A 17462-nucleotide genomic window follows, 5' to 3' on the forward strand; every position below is an offset into this window, starting at 1 on the left:
CAAATCTCTTCTCTTCTTTCTACCTCACTTTCCCCATATTTAGAATGGGAATAAAAATACCTATTTTATTGAATTGCTGTGATGATTAAAAGATTAATACTCAGAGTAGTACTTGGCACATAGTAATTGGCATATATCATATATTATTGTTATGCCTTGTATAAATTTTTATTTTCCCTTCAATTATATCTGGTTTTGCTTCATGTAGTTTGGAGTTTTATCATTAGGTGCATGTATGTTTACAATTGTTAAATCTTCTTGATGGATTGACCCTCTCATCAATATAAATGGCCCTTCTTTGTTTCTAATAACAATGCTTGTCTTGAGGCCTAATTTTTCTGATATTAGTATAACCATTCCAGGTCCCTTTTGTTTACTGTTTGCATGGTACATCTTTTCTAACTTTTTATTTACAACCTATTTGTATCTGTGATTCTGAATATCTTTTGTAGACAGTATATTTTCATGGATCATATTTTTTAAATTGATTCTGCCAATCTCTGCCTTTAAATTGTTTTATCTATTTACATTTAATGCAATCACTGATAAAGTAGAATTATTATCTGCCAGTTTGCTATTTGTTTTCTATATGTCTTATGTCTTTTTTGTTCCTCTATCCCTCCACTATTACCTTCTTTTATGTTAAATAGGTATTTACTAGTGTACCATTTTCATTCCCTTGTCATTTCTTTTACTGTATTTTAAAATGTATTTTCTTAGTGGTTACCCTGGGGATTACAATTAATAGCTTGACTTATAAAAATCAAGTTCAGGTCAATACCAACTCAATTTCAAATCTTTGCTCCTAATGTCTCCATTCCCTCCCCACTCCTTTGCATTGTTATTATACAACTCACATATTTATACATTATATATATATCAACATAGATTTATTCATATTGCTTTATGAAGTAGTCTTTTAAATCAGATAGAAGAAAAAATAGTTACAACAAAATACATTTATACTGCCTTTCATGTTTACCTGTGTAGCTGTTGTATGTATTTTAATTTTTTGTTGAGAACTGGACATTTTAGGTAACATATTATTAGCAACTCTGGATACTGATCCTCCTCCCAATGGTTGTTGTTGTTTGCTGTCATTTGTTTATTGTTTGTTGAGTTGATGGGACTAATTCTGTGGAGTTTATTTCCTCCCATAGTGTACACCTCTGTTTTCCCAGCTCAGATCTTTCCCCCTTATTTTTATCTTTTAGCTTGTCTACCTGGGTTTTGCCCCTGGGTTAGCATAAGTCACTTATTGGTCAAAGGTTGTGCTTAAGCCCAATTAGATATTTACCTTTTGCCATTGGATATATGTGTAGCTTGGAGGCTGCTCTTACATTTCAGTGAGTTTACATATTTTGCCCCTAACTCATTCAAACTGGGACTACTAGCTCAGAAGTTCCTTCTCTGATTGCTCCTGAAAAGGCATAGCCTTGGGCATTCACACATTGTTCCAGACTGCCAAGGATAACTGTGATTTTATTTTTAATCTTGGCTTTTTAGGATTCGTCCCTGGGTCAGAGTAACTTATGGTTCATTCAGTGCTTGGTCAGAGGTTGTGTTTAAGCTCCTTGAGCCAGTAAGGCTTTTGCCTGGTGTTTATGGGTTTGTGTGTGGCTTGGGGAATCCCCTTTCAATGGAAAGAAAAAACACACTATGTAAGAGCTGTGAGTTAAGTTTTATTCAGGGTTTTCCTGAGGACTGATCACAGGAAACAGCCTCTCAGTAGCTCTGAGAGGACAACTCCGAAGAGGTAGGGGGAGAAATCAGTATATATATGATTTTGACTAGGGAATAAATGCAGTCAAGCATTCATCTCAGTAAAAGGTTACTGCTTGTCATGAGGAATAGGTATCTCAGTTAATGATTTTAGTGCTTTTTTATGTATGGGAAGATGTAAGAATCTGGGTTAATTGAACATTTTCCTGACATATATCTATCTAAGGTGCTATCTAAGGGCCCTGTTTTTCCAAAGTACAAAGTGCCTCATCCTGTTTTTCATCCTGAATTCTTTTTAGGCTGTACTGTTGGTCAGCAACTGCAGTGGTTTATGACTTAATCCTTGTAGAAACAAGTAATGAGCAACATTCTTTGTTTTACACCCTTCAAGCCTGTTCCATGCCTTTCCATGAAGCCTAGCATATGCACACAGTCTTCCTGACCCTTACAATTGTGTATGATCCCAGGAGGGCTCTTATTGGTTGTCTCTTTCCCTGGTTTTCTTCAATAAACTTGTGACTCTTCTGACATTTTTCTTGTGTTAGTGCTACCAGCCTCTTCTTAATTATCTTCCACCACGATCTCCGTTGTTTTTGACAATGCCTGTAGGCATGGAATTTTCTACTACCTTTTCAAAATTAAGTCAGTTCCCTCAGGCAGAGCTGCAGAGTTCTTCATCCTTATATCCCGCCTTTTCTCCTGGGAAGAGCCTCAATCACTGCACCAGAGCTGAAGGCAGGGACCTCATTTTACCTGAGTGACACTCCTGGTCTGTGAGATGGTGCTGGGAAGGGGTGACAGCTCCTGATCTTGGCTTTCCCCTCCTGGGATAGAAAAAATATTTGAGAAAATGATTGTTTAAAATTTTCCAGATTTGTTGAAAGTCGTAAATTTACAGACTCAAGAGACTTAATGAATCCCAAACAGGATAAATTCAAAGAAAACCATGCGTAGACACATCTTACCAAAATGCTGAAGACCAAAAGTAAAGAAAAATACCTTGAAAGTAGCTAGAAAAAAATAACACATTATCTGTAGGGGAACAACAATTTGAAAGATTGTGGTTTTCTTATCACAAACAATGAAGGCTAAAAGACATTGGAACAATATCTTTAGAGTGTTGAAAGAAAATAATTGCCAACACACAATTCCATATTCAGCAAAAATATCCTTCAGGAATGGAAATGAAAATAAAGATGTTATCAGATGAAGGAAAACCAAGAGAATTTTCTGCCAGCAGAAAATGCTTTACAAGAAATGTTAAAAGATGCTCTTCAGGCTAATGGGAAATGATACCAGAGGGAAATCTAGAATTCAGGAATGAAGGAGAAGCAATAGAAAGGTAAATATCTGGGTAAATATAGAAGACTGTCTCTTCTGTTCTTTAAAACAACAACAACAACAACAGCAACATTGTATTGGTTTCCTATTGATGCTGTAACAAATTACCGCAAACTCAATGGCGTAAAACAAGGCAAATTTATTATCTTATAGTTCTGGAGGTCAGAAGTCAAAAATGGGTTGACAGAGCTGTGTTCCTTCTGGATGCTGTAGTGGAGAATCTGTTTCCTTGTCTTTTCCAGCCTTTAGAGACTGCCTGCATTCGTTGGCCCATCACCCCACATCATTCTGACCTCTGATTCTATCACCACATCTTCTTTGACTCTTCTGCCTCTCTTTCCCTTTGTTAGATTAGCATCAATGTTATGGAGGTTATGCATGGGCTCAACAATATGGACTTCCACTCATCAAGGCTGATCTTTTACTAACACTGCTGAATACCCAACCTGACAACAAAATAAGATGAAGATGAATCATTCAATACAATAAGACATTATTTCCTGGGGTACTAGTCAGCCCCATGGTGGTAAGATTATTATATAGGACACCTTTTATCACAGTGAGAACAGAAATTTTTCTTCATGGAAATAACTACATATTCCAGACACACATTTGCTTTCTTTGCTTACAATGATTCTGTCAGTGCCACCGTCCGTGGACTTCCAGAATGTCTTAATTATCATCAGGGTATCCCATACAACATTGTCTCTGACCAGGGAACTCATTTAATGATAAATGAAGTACAATAATGGAGTCATATCCAAATATTCACTAGTCTTTATCACTTACTCCATCATGCAGAAGCAGCTTGCCTGATAAGAAAGTAAATGACTTACTGAAGGCTTAGTTATGAGATCACCTGTTCCGGGTTGACAGTGCTGTGCTATAAGACTACAATAGTTGCTTCAAAAACAGTGACCAAAATATAGTGCTATTTCCCTCATAGTAAGAATACACAGGTCTGGGAATGAAGGTGGAGGAGGGAGTGGTCCCTTTCACTATTATACCAATTAACCCAATAAAGACTTATTTTGTTTTGTCTCCACAACCTTGGGCTCAGCAGGTTTGGAGGTTCTATTTTTCCAAGGAATGAATGCTGCTATCAAGGAATAAAGCCATGGTTCCATTAAACTGAAAGCTGAAACTGCACCCTGGCCATTTTGGTCTCCTCATGCTATTGAATTGATAAGCAGAGACAGGGACTATTGTACTGTCTGGAGTAATTAAATCCTATCACCAAAGGGAAACAGGGTTGCTGCTATACAATGAGAACAAGGAGAAGTATGCTTGGAGCCCAGGGATAGTCACTGGGACACCACTTAATACTCGTTTGCCCAATAGTCCTGTTCAATGGGAAAGTGCAGATATCCCATAAAGACAGGACTGAAGGTTAGGATCACTACATCAGGGAAAGAACTCTGACCACCTAAAGGGAGTATGAAGTGAACAGTGGAAGAATGAAGTTATGATTATTGATTTTGGCCTCATGAACAGCTACAGAGGGGAAAGGTAGCAGCTAGATGTATCTTTGTAATTTACTATTTTCCCCTTCTTTTCTCTAATATATGAAAAATACTGGAGATCGTTGTAATAAATTAGGTTTCAGGTGGAGAATATGAATTAGCATTACTCCATGACAGTACATTGGCTGAAGGGATTTTTGTCCCTGCCTCCCTGTTGGAGATGAGAGTTTCTTCATTGGAATAAAGGACAAGAATGGATGCTGAGTGATAAGAGTATAACCAAGTAGGACCCTATGGGGTCTTCCCAGGGCAGATATCCCCCATGTCCTCTGCCTGCCTCTTGTTTGTAGAAAACCTTTAGCCTCCTAGGCCTTCCCCAAGTTCCAAAGAATAAACTTAATCAGAAAAGTGAGAAAATGCAGAAACAAAGGAAAATGGTCAAGCAAGACAAAATAATAGTAGTTTAGCCATTAAACAAAGTCAAGGACCTTTAGTTCTTTCTCAAGGGCTGTAGATAATATTCTGAGCCATATTCTTTGAGCTATTTTGCAGATACTGAACCCCCACCCCCAGGTGGAAGAAGTTAATTTTGACCACAAGTACATAGATCCCAGACCAGCTGATGATGTTGACTTCTGATTACCTCACCACCAACAAATCAGAAGAATGTCCATGAGCTGATCATACACCCCACAACCATCTCCCTGACCCTGTCTTAAAAAAACCTTTCCATAAAAGCCATTGGGGAATTTGGGGTCTTTTGAGCTTTAGCTGCCTGTACTGTTTGCTTTGTGTCCTGCAGTAATAAATGCTGCACTTTCCTTCACCACAACCCAGTGGCAGTAGATTGGCTTTACTGCATGAGGGCAAGCTGACACAAGTTTGATTTGGTAAAAATTTTGGAGACTCAGATGGGATGGCAGTCCCAAGTGGGCATCTCGCCCAGGGCATATTGGCCCCTGGCTAGTGGTGGTTCTTAGATCGGTGGTGGTTACTGGTAGTGATGGGCCAAGACTTCATCTCCTGCCATAAGGTACCTTCTTTATAGCTATAGCTCTCACTAGGCTCCATTTTTTTTAAAAAAGCTCTTGCCATTTTAGGCCCAGGGTAACAGCTTCCTGCTATTGCTAGTCTCTGGGTACCTCAAAATCCCTAATTTGGTCTCTTAACCTTGCATATATCTCTTTGAGTAGTCCCTACATTCGAGTTTCTTGAACCAGCTCAGTTGGATTCTTTTTCCTGTTGGGAATCTGTATGATAAAATGTGCTGATGTAAGGCCTAGATCTATTGCAGCTATTTTGGTTCCATCAGAGTGGCCAGCTCAAGAATGAAGCTTATATGTAAGGAAGGACATAGCAGAGAGACTATTAATCAAATTGTACTTGAGGGACTTCCCTGGAGGCGCAGTGGTTAAGAATCCACCTGCCAATGCGGGGGACATGGGTTCGTTCCCTGGTCTGGGAAGATCCCACATGCCGCAGAGCAACTAAGCCTGTGTGCCACAACTACTGAAGCCCACGCACCTAGAGCCCGTGCTCCACAACAAGAGAAGTCACTGCAATGAGAAGCCCACACACCACTACGAAGAGTATCCCGTGCTCGCTGCAACTAGAGAAAGCCCGTGTGCAGCAACGAAGACCCAACGCAGCCATAAATAAATAAATAAAAATTAAAAAAATTGTACTTGAAGCCATATATCTTGTGAATACAATTTATTGGAGTAAGAACAGGTAGACACTTCTTTAATATGATAAAAAATATACATAAGTTTCTAACAAGAAGTTCTTCATGCTTGAGGAATAAACACTAGAAGCATTCCCATAAAAATCAAGAAGACAAGGATGTTAGCTTTCACACAATTATTTAACATTGTTCTGGAAATACTAGTTAATACAATCATCCAAAAGAAAGAAATGTGATATTAATATTGGATAGGAGGTGAGATTATCATTACTGCAAATGAAACAAATCTGAGAAAATCAACCTTTTGAAACTTTAGGAACTACATAAAGAGGCTGGTTATAAAATCAATATGCAAAAAACAATCACTTTCATATATAAAAATAATAAAAAATATAAGATGATTCCATTTCTAATAATCATGAGAAAAAGTAAGCTACTTAAGAAGAAACTTTAGGGCTTCCCTGGTGGCACAGTGGTTGAGAGTCTGCCTGCCGATGCAGGGGACACGGGTTCGTGTCCCAGTCTGGGAAGATCCCACATGCTGTGGAGTGGCTGGTCCCGTGAGCCATGGCCACTGAGCCTGCACGTCCGGAGCCTGTGCTCTGCAATGGGAGAGGCCACAACAGTGAGAGGCCCGCGTACGGCAAAAAGAAACTTTAAAAATACGCAAGATATATTCATTCATTCAACAAGTATTTATTGATAACCTACAGTGTGCCAAGCAATGTTCTAGGAGTTATCTATATATTTATAAATTTATTTATTTATTTATGGCTGCGTTGGGTCTTCGTTGCTGCACGCGGGCTTTCTCTAGTTGTGGCAAGCAGGGGCTACCCTTCGTTGCAGTGCGCGAGCTCCTCATTGCGGTGGCTTCTCTCGTTGTGGAGCATGGGCTCTAGGCATCTGGGCTTCAGTAGTTGTGGCACGTGGGCCCAGTAGTTGTGGCTCACGGGTTCTAGAGCTCAGGCTCAGTAGCTGTGACACACAGGCTTAGTTGCTCTGCAGCATGTGGGATCTTCCCGGATCAGGACTCAGACCTGTGTCCCCTGCATTGGCAGGCGGATTCTTAACCACTGCGCCACCAGGGAAGCCCAGTTATATTTTTTAACGTATAAATTCTGCTGGAAAAATAAATGAAGACAAATAACTAGAGAAACTGGGTTCTTGGGTAGAAAAATATTCTTTTTTCCCCAGCTTTACTAAGATATAATTGACATATAATATTGCATAAGTTTAAGGGGTACAGTGTGCTGATTTGATACACGTATATATAGCAAAATGAGTATCACAATAAGGTTAGTTAACACATCTACCATAATTACCATTTTTTTATAATTTATGGTGAGAACATTTAAGATCTACTCTCTTAGCAACTTTCAAGTATACACTACAGTACTGTTAACTATAGTCACCATGCCCTTCATTAGATCCCCAGAACTTATTCATCTTATAACTGGAAGTTTGTACCCTTTGACCAACAGTTTCCCATTTCCCCTTCCCTGCAGCCCTTGGCACCCACCATTCTACTCTATGTTTTCATGGCTTTTTTAGATTCTACATATAGTTCCATCCATGTTGTCGCAAATGGCAGAATTCCCTTCTTTTCTATGGCTGAATAATATTCCACTATACATATAAAAAGTAAGCTTAAGAATAACAAAAAATTTGCAAGATATACTCATTCATTCAACAACTATTTATTGATAACCTACAGGGTACCATATGTACATGAGGCTTGTTTTTAGTCCATTCATTCATTGATGGACACATTGGTTGTTTCCATGTCTCGGCTATTGTGATCAATGCTGCAATGAACATGGGGGTGCAGATATCTCTTCGAGAGTGATTTCATTTTCTTTGGATATGTACACAGAGTGAGATTGCTGGATCGTACAGTAGTTCTATTTTTATTTTTTTGTGGAAACTCCATACTGTTTTCTGTAGTGGCTGCGCCAAGTTACATTCCCACCAACAGGGTTTCCTTTTCTCCACATCTGCACCAGCACTTGTTATCTCTTATCTTTTTGATAATAACCATTCTAACTGGTGTGAAGTGGTAACATATTCTTATAAAAATTCCAATTAGCCCTCAGTTAACCTTAGAATTAACTTCATCCAAATTGAAACAAAAACAGGATTTTAAAGGGAATTTAACAAAACAATTCATTTTATCTGTAAATAAACAAATGTGAGTGGACAGGCAAATTATGAAAAAGAAGAATAATTAGAGAGGCCTTATCCTCCAGGTATTAAAACATATTATAAAGATACTGTAATTAAAACAGTTAGGGACATAAAAAGAAAAAAATAACAGATTAAAGGAACATAGAGAATGAAAAAGTAGATCCAAATATATGTGGATATTTAGCTCACGATAAAGGTGGCATTTAAAATCAGGAGCTAGAAAGGTATTATTTGATAATGGGTATCAGGAAAATTTGCTAACTATTTGGAAAATATTAATTCCATATGCTTAATAAAGCTGGAAAAAATATATTCATAATAACACTGAGATGTCATTTGCTTTTTTCACTGTGTTGACATTTATACAAATGGTGCAAAAGCAAGGGTGGATAAAATTTCTGGCTTACTGATAATAGAAGCAACGCAACAAAAAAAATTCTATATGGACCAAAATTTAAATATCAAAAAACACACATAAAATTAGAAAAACATACAGGCCATCCTAAGCAGGACACAAACCCCAAAAAATGTAAAGAAAGAATTGATACAGTTTGTATCATAAAGATTTTTAAAATTCTATATAGCCGAAGTCCAAAGAAAATTATAAACTGGGAAAATATTTATAATACTTATGACAATCTAAGAGCTCACTTCCTTAATTTACAGAAAGTTCTCATATATTAATAAGAAAAAGATGAAAAACCTAGTGGAAAAACTGGGAAAGGCAGTTCATAGAAACAGGAATACAAATGGTTAAACCTATGGGAAGATGCTTAATCTCACTTATAATTTAAAAAATCAAAAAATTTTGGAGCACAACATGGAAAATATATATCAAAATTTAAGAGGTGAGAATTGGCAGCATGGATAAAATTTAAAATGAACTTCCACTTTGACCCAGTGATTTCACTTCTAGGAATTTATCCTAAGGAAATAATGCCACAATTGTCAAATATATATGTAAACAAAGGTCTGCACTGTAACATTTTGGTAATAGACAAAGTTTGGGAAGAGGATAAATATCAACCAGTAATAGATTGGTTGAATTTTGATAACTCCACACTAGAGAATATTATTGTAGCTGATAAAATGATGTACATGTTATATTAGGTGAAAAAGTAGTTTGCAGAATAGTTTGCATAGTATGATTCCAAGTTATTTTTAAAAGATATGCATGTACACACATTCACATATATCTACATAATTTTTTTGTTGATATATAGGAAACAACAAAAAAACCCTGAAAGAGTCAATTGAAAAGTTAGCAGCGGTTTTCACAGGATTTATCCTAGGATTGAGGTAGATGGTTCATCAAGGTGGAGAATTTGAGACATTTTTATTTTCTTCTTCTCTTCTCCTAGTTAGCACCTGCTTCCCTTAATCTCAGTTCAAAGTTTCACTCCTCTCCCCATCAAGGAAGCCTTCCCTGATCCCCAGACTCTGCCACTTCTTTTACTATATTAACAGTGTTCCTTTCCTTCAAAGTATTTTTCTCACTTTGTATGTATATGTGATTATTTCATTAAGGTCTTGCTTTCACTATGAGAGCAGAATTAGTGTCTGTTTTTGCTCATCAACATATTCACAATAAGCACAGCACTTGTGGCAATGCTCCCTCTTTCTCTCCCCCTCCCAATATTTTGATGTAGACAGTTACATTTTCTCAGTCTTACATAAAGGGTTATGAGAGTGCAGGTTTTAAACATCTCTCCCCATCACAAAAACACAGATGAAGAAAAGCACAGCAGAAACAAATAGCTAACATTACACTAAATGGTGAAATATTAGGGGCATTCTCATTTACTTCAAGAACAAGATAAGGAGGCTCTCAAATCACCATTATTATTCAACATAGTTCTGGAGGTTCTGGTTGATGTAGTACATCCAGAAAATGAAAGAATAAGAGATAATAATGATTGGAAAAGACAAAATTTTAAAAATCATCATTTTCAAATGATTATGTATGCATACCTAGAAAAACCAGTTATCAACTGAAAAACTACAGGCATACATCAGAGATATTGCGGGTTCAATTCCAGACTACCACAATAAAGCCAGTATCGCAATAAAGTGAGTCACACATTTTTTTGGCTTCCCAGTGCATATGAAAGTTTTGTTTACACTACACAGTGGTCTATTAAGTGTGCAAAACATTATGTCTTTAAAAATGTATATACGTTAATTTAAAAATATGTTACTGCTAAAAAATGCTAACCATCATTTGAGCCTTCAATGAGTTGTAATGTTTTTGCAATAGTAACATCAAAGATCACTGATCACAGATCAGTGTAACAGATATAATAATAATGAAAAGGTTTGAAATATTGCGAGAATTACCAAACTGTGACATAGAGACGTGAAGTGAGCACATGCTGTTGGAAAAATGGCACTGATAGACTTGCTTGACACAGGGTTGCCACAAACCTTCAATTAGTAAAAAAATCAATGTCTGTGAATCACAATAAAGCAAAGTGCAATAAAATTAGTTATGCCTCTATTAGAAATATTAAGAAAGGTCACTAAAAGTAAATATATCAGAATTATTTGCTTCGGCAATAACCTGGTAGAAAATATAATCATAAAAGGAATGTCATCCCCCAAAGCAACAAAACCATAAAACATCTAGGAATAAACTTAACAAATAATGAGTATGACCTATCTGAAGAAACATAAAATTTATTGAAGATCATAAAAGTTGACATGGATAGAAAGACACAATTTTTAAAGATACCAGTTCTCAAATTAAAGTGCAGATTCTTTGCACTTTATGTCACTCAATGTGAGCCTTTTTGCTCTGTATATAGTTGTTCTGTATATTGTTGTTCAACACATATGCATACATAGACTCTGTATTTGCATAAAGAAAGGTGGAAATTGTTATCAGTGGTTGGTGGTGGAACAGGCATTGCAGGGAACTTTCACATTCTACTTTATACATTTCTGTGTTGTTTGCACATTTAAAAAAAATAGTGTGTATAATGTGTGTGAGAGAGAGACAGAGATTGATTTCTACTAAGAGGATGTATCTTTTTTTTCAAAGTGAGTTATTTTTAGTTTTTTTTTAAGTCTTAGTTGCCTGTGAGAATGTGATGAGAGCTATGACCCCTCTTCCCACTAAGATGGACATATGCGTGCACATGACTTTGATACAATTTTTGGTAGAACAAAGAGGTGGCCAGTTGAGAATTCCTACTCTAGGTTAATCAGTATGGTTAGTGGGGAGAGTCCTTCAGGCCCAGGCATACATTTGGCTGAGGGAGCACCAAGGTGGGTGTGGGCTGCGGGCAATGACCCTGCAGCAGGGCTGGGTTCTCCCTGGGTGCCCTGAGGTAAGGAGGCCAGGGGTGGGAGGCCAGCAGGCTGCCTCTCTCAGGCCAGGTGGTAGCAGCACATGGCATCAGGAACAAGGTTAACTGGGCCACCATTAATCAGGGCAGAGCAGGACAGGCAGGCCTGGGTGCTTCCCCCAGCAATTGCTTTTCTAGGCTTCATGGAAACTTGCAGCTACAGGAGTAGGTGGGAACAGCAGTCTCTTCTCTGCATCCCTGAGTTACCTCTGTGGGAATATGAGGGAGGGAGGGAGGAAAGAAGTCAAAGGTGTTTACTCAGTTTTGTCACCTGAGTAAAGGTGGCATTTACCACTTTGGTCACCATGTATATTTTTAGAGTGTGCAAAAAGAGTCAGGTTCTATAACGCAGGGGATGAGAAGCTCTGGAATATAGGAGAGATGGGAGGGCATCACCTTCCACCCTTCCTTCTTGACAAGGCCGGGAAGATCGGATGATTTCTGCATCCCTCACACCCTCAGCTTCCTCAGCTTTAGTAGACTAAAAGCTAATCTGGAGCAGGTGTTCAGAACAGCCATCAAATCACAAGAGGTTCACACAGCAGTCAGCCAAGACTTTGCGACATTGAATGCATGTCTTTCTTTAATCAAACAATACAAGATTTTAATGTTTTTGTTTTATCAAATTGTAAGTTGATCCAAAATTAGAAAAAGTAATAGATCATTTATGTAAAATGGCAAAGATTAGACAACTAGTCATCTTTGTGGACTAATTCATAGACCATGTGAAAAATAACAGTTTTCCATTTTAAAACAGGTTACTACGTTTTGAAAGCTTCTTTTTGACTGTAACCAGTGGAAACATTTTCCTTGTGTTATAAATAAATATAGTAAAATTAGCGAGGCCTTTTGGGTTTTCCCCTCCGACTTAAATTCTTCTCCAATCAAACGAAGATAGCATCATTTTATTTTCTCAATATAAGAGTAATGCATTACTGATTTTTAAAAAATGAACAGAAAAGTTTAAGAAAGTAAGACATTCCCACTACCCATATCCTTTTCTGAGATCTTGAATCCCATTTCATATAGGGGTGCAGGGGAAACGCTGAGCATTGAGGCTGCGTTGTGGGGGGGGGCGTGAAGGGAGAGGTGGGTGGACAGGGAGTAGAGGAGAGAAAAATTATTCCTCAAAGAGGAAGAAAAGACCAATGGACATGGGAGCAGATGTAGTTTCTCTCTGCTAACCAAAGAAAGGCAAATGCCAACCACAAGATAAGCTACTTCTGGTTTCTGGGATTGGCAGAGGAAAATGAGTGGCAGGACCTGCTGTGAAGGGAAAGGAAACGGGTGGGCCGGCTCCTGCCGCACTGCTGGTGGGAGTGGTAATTGGGGTTCTGAGCTCACGAGTGACGTGACTCTCACGTGAGCAGGAGCCGACGTGTGCAGACGTCCTTCTAATCCAGGTCTTTCGTTTGGTCCGGTTGCCATCTCCCTATTACCTCGAGGGCTGGCGGGCCTGTGGCCAGGAGAGGAGGAGGAGGAGGTAACTTCCCTGATCCCAGCCAGTCTATGTGTGGACGGGTGCTTGCCCGGGGGATTCCTGCGGTGCGGGTAGAGGAGGGTGGAGACTAAAGAAGGACGAGGCTCGCTTTCTCCACACCCTTGCACTATCCCCGGCCCTTTCAAGAACAAGAATGGTGGACCCTGGGGGCCAGATTACAGGGGAGACCCCAGACCAGGAGGGGGGAAACCTGAAACCTTTGGCATCCAGGGCCTTGAATCGGGAAGGCCCGATGTTAAGGTTCTTGTCCTGTGTGCTGGTCCATCTAGCAAGCCAGTATCTTGGGGCTAGGCGTCTGTCTTGTCATTCCCCGTGTCTTTCAGTAGGGCGCTGTACTACTCGGAGCAAAGGAATAAAGAATCTGCCCCGAACCTCTGCAAGTCAGTGTAAAGGTGGGATTGCCCCGCGGTCCGCAGAAGGGTGGGGATGGCTGGGGTCCTCCTCCTAACTCGGGCGCATTACTGACTCCGCAGTCACCTCCCTGCTCTTTTATATAGGAAATAGGAGATGACAGCGTGTACAGGAAACATAGTTGTCGTTGGGGCTATGACTGCGTCGTGCAGGGGAATCAAAGAGATCTTTGGGTTTTCTTTTGCTCCTCCGGTTTTTCTCACTCCCTCGCCCCGCCTCCCCTCTTTCCAGTTGTTCGAAAGGGGTGTGGTTTTTCCTGGGAAAATGGCCGACCGCTGGGGCAGGGGCTGGGGCTGGGGCTGGGACTGGGGGCGGGGGGAGGGGGTGGATGGACGCCCTTGCTGGAAGAGGGCTGCTGTTAGCGGAGTCCTGAGAAGTGGGGATAGGGTGAGAGACCAAAAGGTGAAATCCGTTTGACAACCAGGACCTTGGATTCGGAAAGGCTGGTATTGGGACTGTCTGAAGTGCTGTTCTGTCTGCCTAGCAGTCTGTCTCTGCCCTGTCGCCTGTCTGTGTCTTTGGATCTTGCGGCTGAAGGCCAATCCAACTCTAGGAGCAGGAAGAAGAGGAAAATTGTCCAGAAACAAGTATGTCAGAGTGAGAGTGGTGGCACTATTTAGGGATCCCTGGGCTGGAGAATGGTGAAGACTGCAAACTCCAGTGGGCCTGTGGACCTCCCCCACATACCCCTCCTCCTCTCCTCTCTGGACCATTTCGGAGCTTGCAAAAGAAAGTGCTCTGCACGGAAAGAAGTGGCTGGGAGGACGAAGGTGTCACGAGAGTCCTGGGGTGGGGGTGGGGAGGACCTTTCTCCAAATTACTCTTTGGTACCAGAGTTGTCAGTCCTTAGGTTAGGTGGAGGCGGAAACCGAGATGAGGGAGGAAGGAAATTGCTCCCGAGCCGTGGATATAATGGGTGGGGGTAGGAGTATCCTGGTACCTCTGGGTTGGTGGGGGTGGCGGAGGCAAGGGCGGAGTTCGAGACTTCTGTGCATTTTACGCCTGTCTGGCTTCTAGACACTCTCCCTCCACCACCATCCATTTTGTTACAGGGAAGGAGTTGTGGCACTCACCTTCGAAGGCAGTGACTTTCGGGGCTGGGGGCTGGGTGGAGGATTGGAGGAGATCGAAGGAAGGGGGGGGCGGGGGCGGCTCATAATGAACTTCAAAGCCGCAGCTCAGTGAGGAGAGCGGGGGAACCGAACGTGGGAAATATTGGGCTCCGCGGGACTAGGGCCAGTGATTCCGCAGAGGAACGTGTGTCCTGTCCCGGATGAGGTTCATCTGTCTGTCCCAGGAGCTCTCAGCACCACTCCCCCCACCGCTTTGTATGCAGGTTTGCAGGACTCAGTGTACTTCCAGGCAAGAAATAGAAGGAAGAAACTGCCTGGACCCCTGAGGGTGTATGTGGGGCTGCCACTGCCCCCAGGACATCTGGAGGGACAGGGGAGGTAGGGAAATGATTAGCTATCTTAAATTTAACATACTGGGGTGGGGTGGTTGAACATGAGTTTGGAGAATCTGGAGGTGGGGAAAATTTTCAAAATTACCTTCCTGATTTAAAAAAGGGATCAGTGATCTACCCTTGAGTCCCTGCCATGTCCCCATTTGTTTTGTCTCTTTGTAGGTCTGTAGTTCAGTCTGTCTGCATGCAAAGGCACAGAAGGAGGAGACTGAAGCCTCAAATCTTTCTTTCATTCTTAGGTCCCCCAGTATCTGTAGCTGCAGCAGAGCCTGCTGGCTGTAGCTGAAGACTCCACAGCCCCCTCCCCCTGACCCCTGACTTGGGAGCACTCTTCTGGCCAGAGCAAACCCTCCAGACACTCGTGGCAGCATGGGCCGAACTCGGGAAGCTGGCTGCTTGGCCGCTGGTGTAGTGATCGGCGCTGGCGCCTGCTACTGCGTATACAGACTGACCTGGGGAAGAGATGAGAGCGAGAAAATCTGGGACGACCACGATGATGATGAGGAGGAGGAATCTAGCGATATTGCAGAGACTGGGAAAGGAGCTAAGGCTAATGCTGGGGCAGGGGCTGGAGCCAGACTTCAGGGTGACTCAAAGGCCAAGGCTGAGGTGTCCGTGGAACTCAGGAGTGGATCTAATGTAAAGGCAGAGGCCCACTTGAAGGCCCAGAGTGGAGGTGGCCTAGAGGCCAAGGCCAAGGCCCTTTTCAGCACCCTGAAGGAACAGGCAAGTGCAAAGGCGGGCAAAGGGGCCAGGTTGGGTACCATCTCCGGAACCAGGACCCTTACACCTGGTTTACCCTGCCCAGGAGTCAGGGGTGGAGGCTGCCACCCTGTGAGGAATGGAGCTAGGACTGGGGGCAGGACTAGTGGCAAGTCCAAGGGAAGGACCAGAGGTAAGAGCGCCAGGACTCCAGCTACATCATGGCCTGTTCGAAGGGGCAAGTTCAACTTTCCCTATAAAATTGATGATATTCTGGGTGCTACTGACCTTCAAAAGGTCCTTAACATCCTAGAAAGAACTAGTGATCCTTTTATTCAGGAAGTAGCCTTGGTCACTCTGGGTAACAATGCAGCATATTCATTTAACCAAAATGCCATTCGTGAATTGGGTGGTCTCCCAATTATTGCAAAACTGATAAAAACGAAAGATCCCATTATTAGGGAAAAGGCGTACAATGCCCTTAATAACTTGAGTGTGAACGCGGAAAATCAGGGCAAGATTAAGACATATATCAGTCAAGTGTGTGATGACACCATGATCTGTCGTTTGGACTCAGCTGTGCAGATGGCTGGTCTAAGGCTGTTAACCAACATGACTGTGACAAATCACTACCAACATTTGCTTTCCTATTCTTTTCCAGACTTTTTTGCTTTGTTATTCCTGGGAAATTACTTCACCAAGATTCAGATTATGAAACTAATCATAAACTTTACTGAAAATCCAGCCATGACAAGAGAGCTGGTCAGTTGTAAAGTACCATCAGAATTGATTTCCCTCTTTAATAAAGAATGGGACAGAGAGATTCTTCTTAATATCCTTACCCTATTTGAGAATATAAATGACAACATAAAAAATGAAGGGCTTGCCTCATCCAGGAAAGAATTCAGCAGAAGTTCACTTTTTTTCTTATTCAAAGAATCTGGAGTGTGTGTTAAGAAAATCAAAGCATTAGCAAATCACAGTGATCTGGTTGTGAAAGTAAAAGTCCTAAAAGTATTGACCAAACTTTAACTGGGGGTCTGTCCCAAACAATACTGAGGTAATTTTTTTAGTTTGCACTTGGGAACAATGCATTTTGTAAATTCTTTGCTTTTCACTGTGCTTATATGTCAAAGAGATCCTTTCAGCTGCTATTTTGGAATAATGAATATCACATATCAACAGTGATGCTTGTTGTGATGGTTGGTTTTAGGCTAGACCATTTTAAGGATGTCAGATGAATACTAGAGCTTGTACAAAGAAAGCATTTATTGATTCCATCTTGCTACCTAGATTGAGATATTTTTACTCTTTCCTCTACTTAAACTGACAGCGAACTAATCACGAATAAGCTATACTTTTGTATTGGTTTACATTTGTTAATCTTGTGTTTCATCAATAAAGTTGTGTGTTTTAACCAGCAAAAAAAAAATTATCATGTTCTTGAGTTTATGATATATTTGGAGAGGCAAGATGTATGGAAACAAAAAGATACTAACAAAACTGAGAACCTCTAATCATGGCCATCTGTTTCCTATTTCTGCAGGCAACAGTGCTCTCCTCCGGATACTTAAGTAGAACTGGGCATGAAGGATGGGATAAAAACAGGGCGGAAGGGCATTGGAGGAAGGAGGAGTGATGG

At 40.9% G+C, this 17462-nt stretch overlaps 1 protein-coding gene across 4 annotated transcripts; it reads left to right on the forward strand.

The window, feature by feature from the left end:
* The first annotated feature begins 13112 nt into the window (after window positions 1-13112).
* Window positions 13113-17236, forward strand: ARMCX1 (armadillo repeat containing X-linked 1). Of its 4 annotated transcripts, none has more exons than XM_082681175.1 (5): window positions 13113-13224; window positions 13566-13634; window positions 14078-14240; window positions 14990-15104; window positions 15358-17236. In XM_082681175.1, exon 5 carries the CDS (start codon window positions 15488-15490, stop codon window positions 16850-16852), a length of 1365 nt encoding a protein of 454 aa, XP_082537301.1. In that variant the 5' UTR covers window positions 13113-13224; window positions 13566-13634; window positions 14078-14240; window positions 14990-15104; window positions 15358-15487; the 3' UTR covers window positions 16853-17236. The 4 variants fall into 4 exon arrangements, with proteins under 4 accessions (XP_082537301.1, XP_082537303.1, XP_082537300.1 ...); XM_082681177.1 differs by having other exon boundaries at window positions 14138-14240; XM_082681174.1 differs by having other exon boundaries at window positions 14141-14240.
* The last annotated feature ends 226 nt before the right edge of the window (window positions 17237-17462 follow it).

Source organism: Grampus griseus, assembly GCF_964374135.1.
Source record: "Grampus griseus genome assembly, chromosome: X".
Lineage (NCBI taxonomy): Eukaryota > Metazoa > Chordata > Mammalia > Artiodactyla > Delphinidae > Grampus > Grampus griseus.

Bases quoted from the DNA above. Each gene is read 5' to 3' on its own strand.
- ARMCX1 (XM_082681175.1), top strand. From the start codon at position 15,488: ATGGGCCGAACTCGGGAAGCTGGCTGCTTGGCCGCTGGTGTAGTGATC.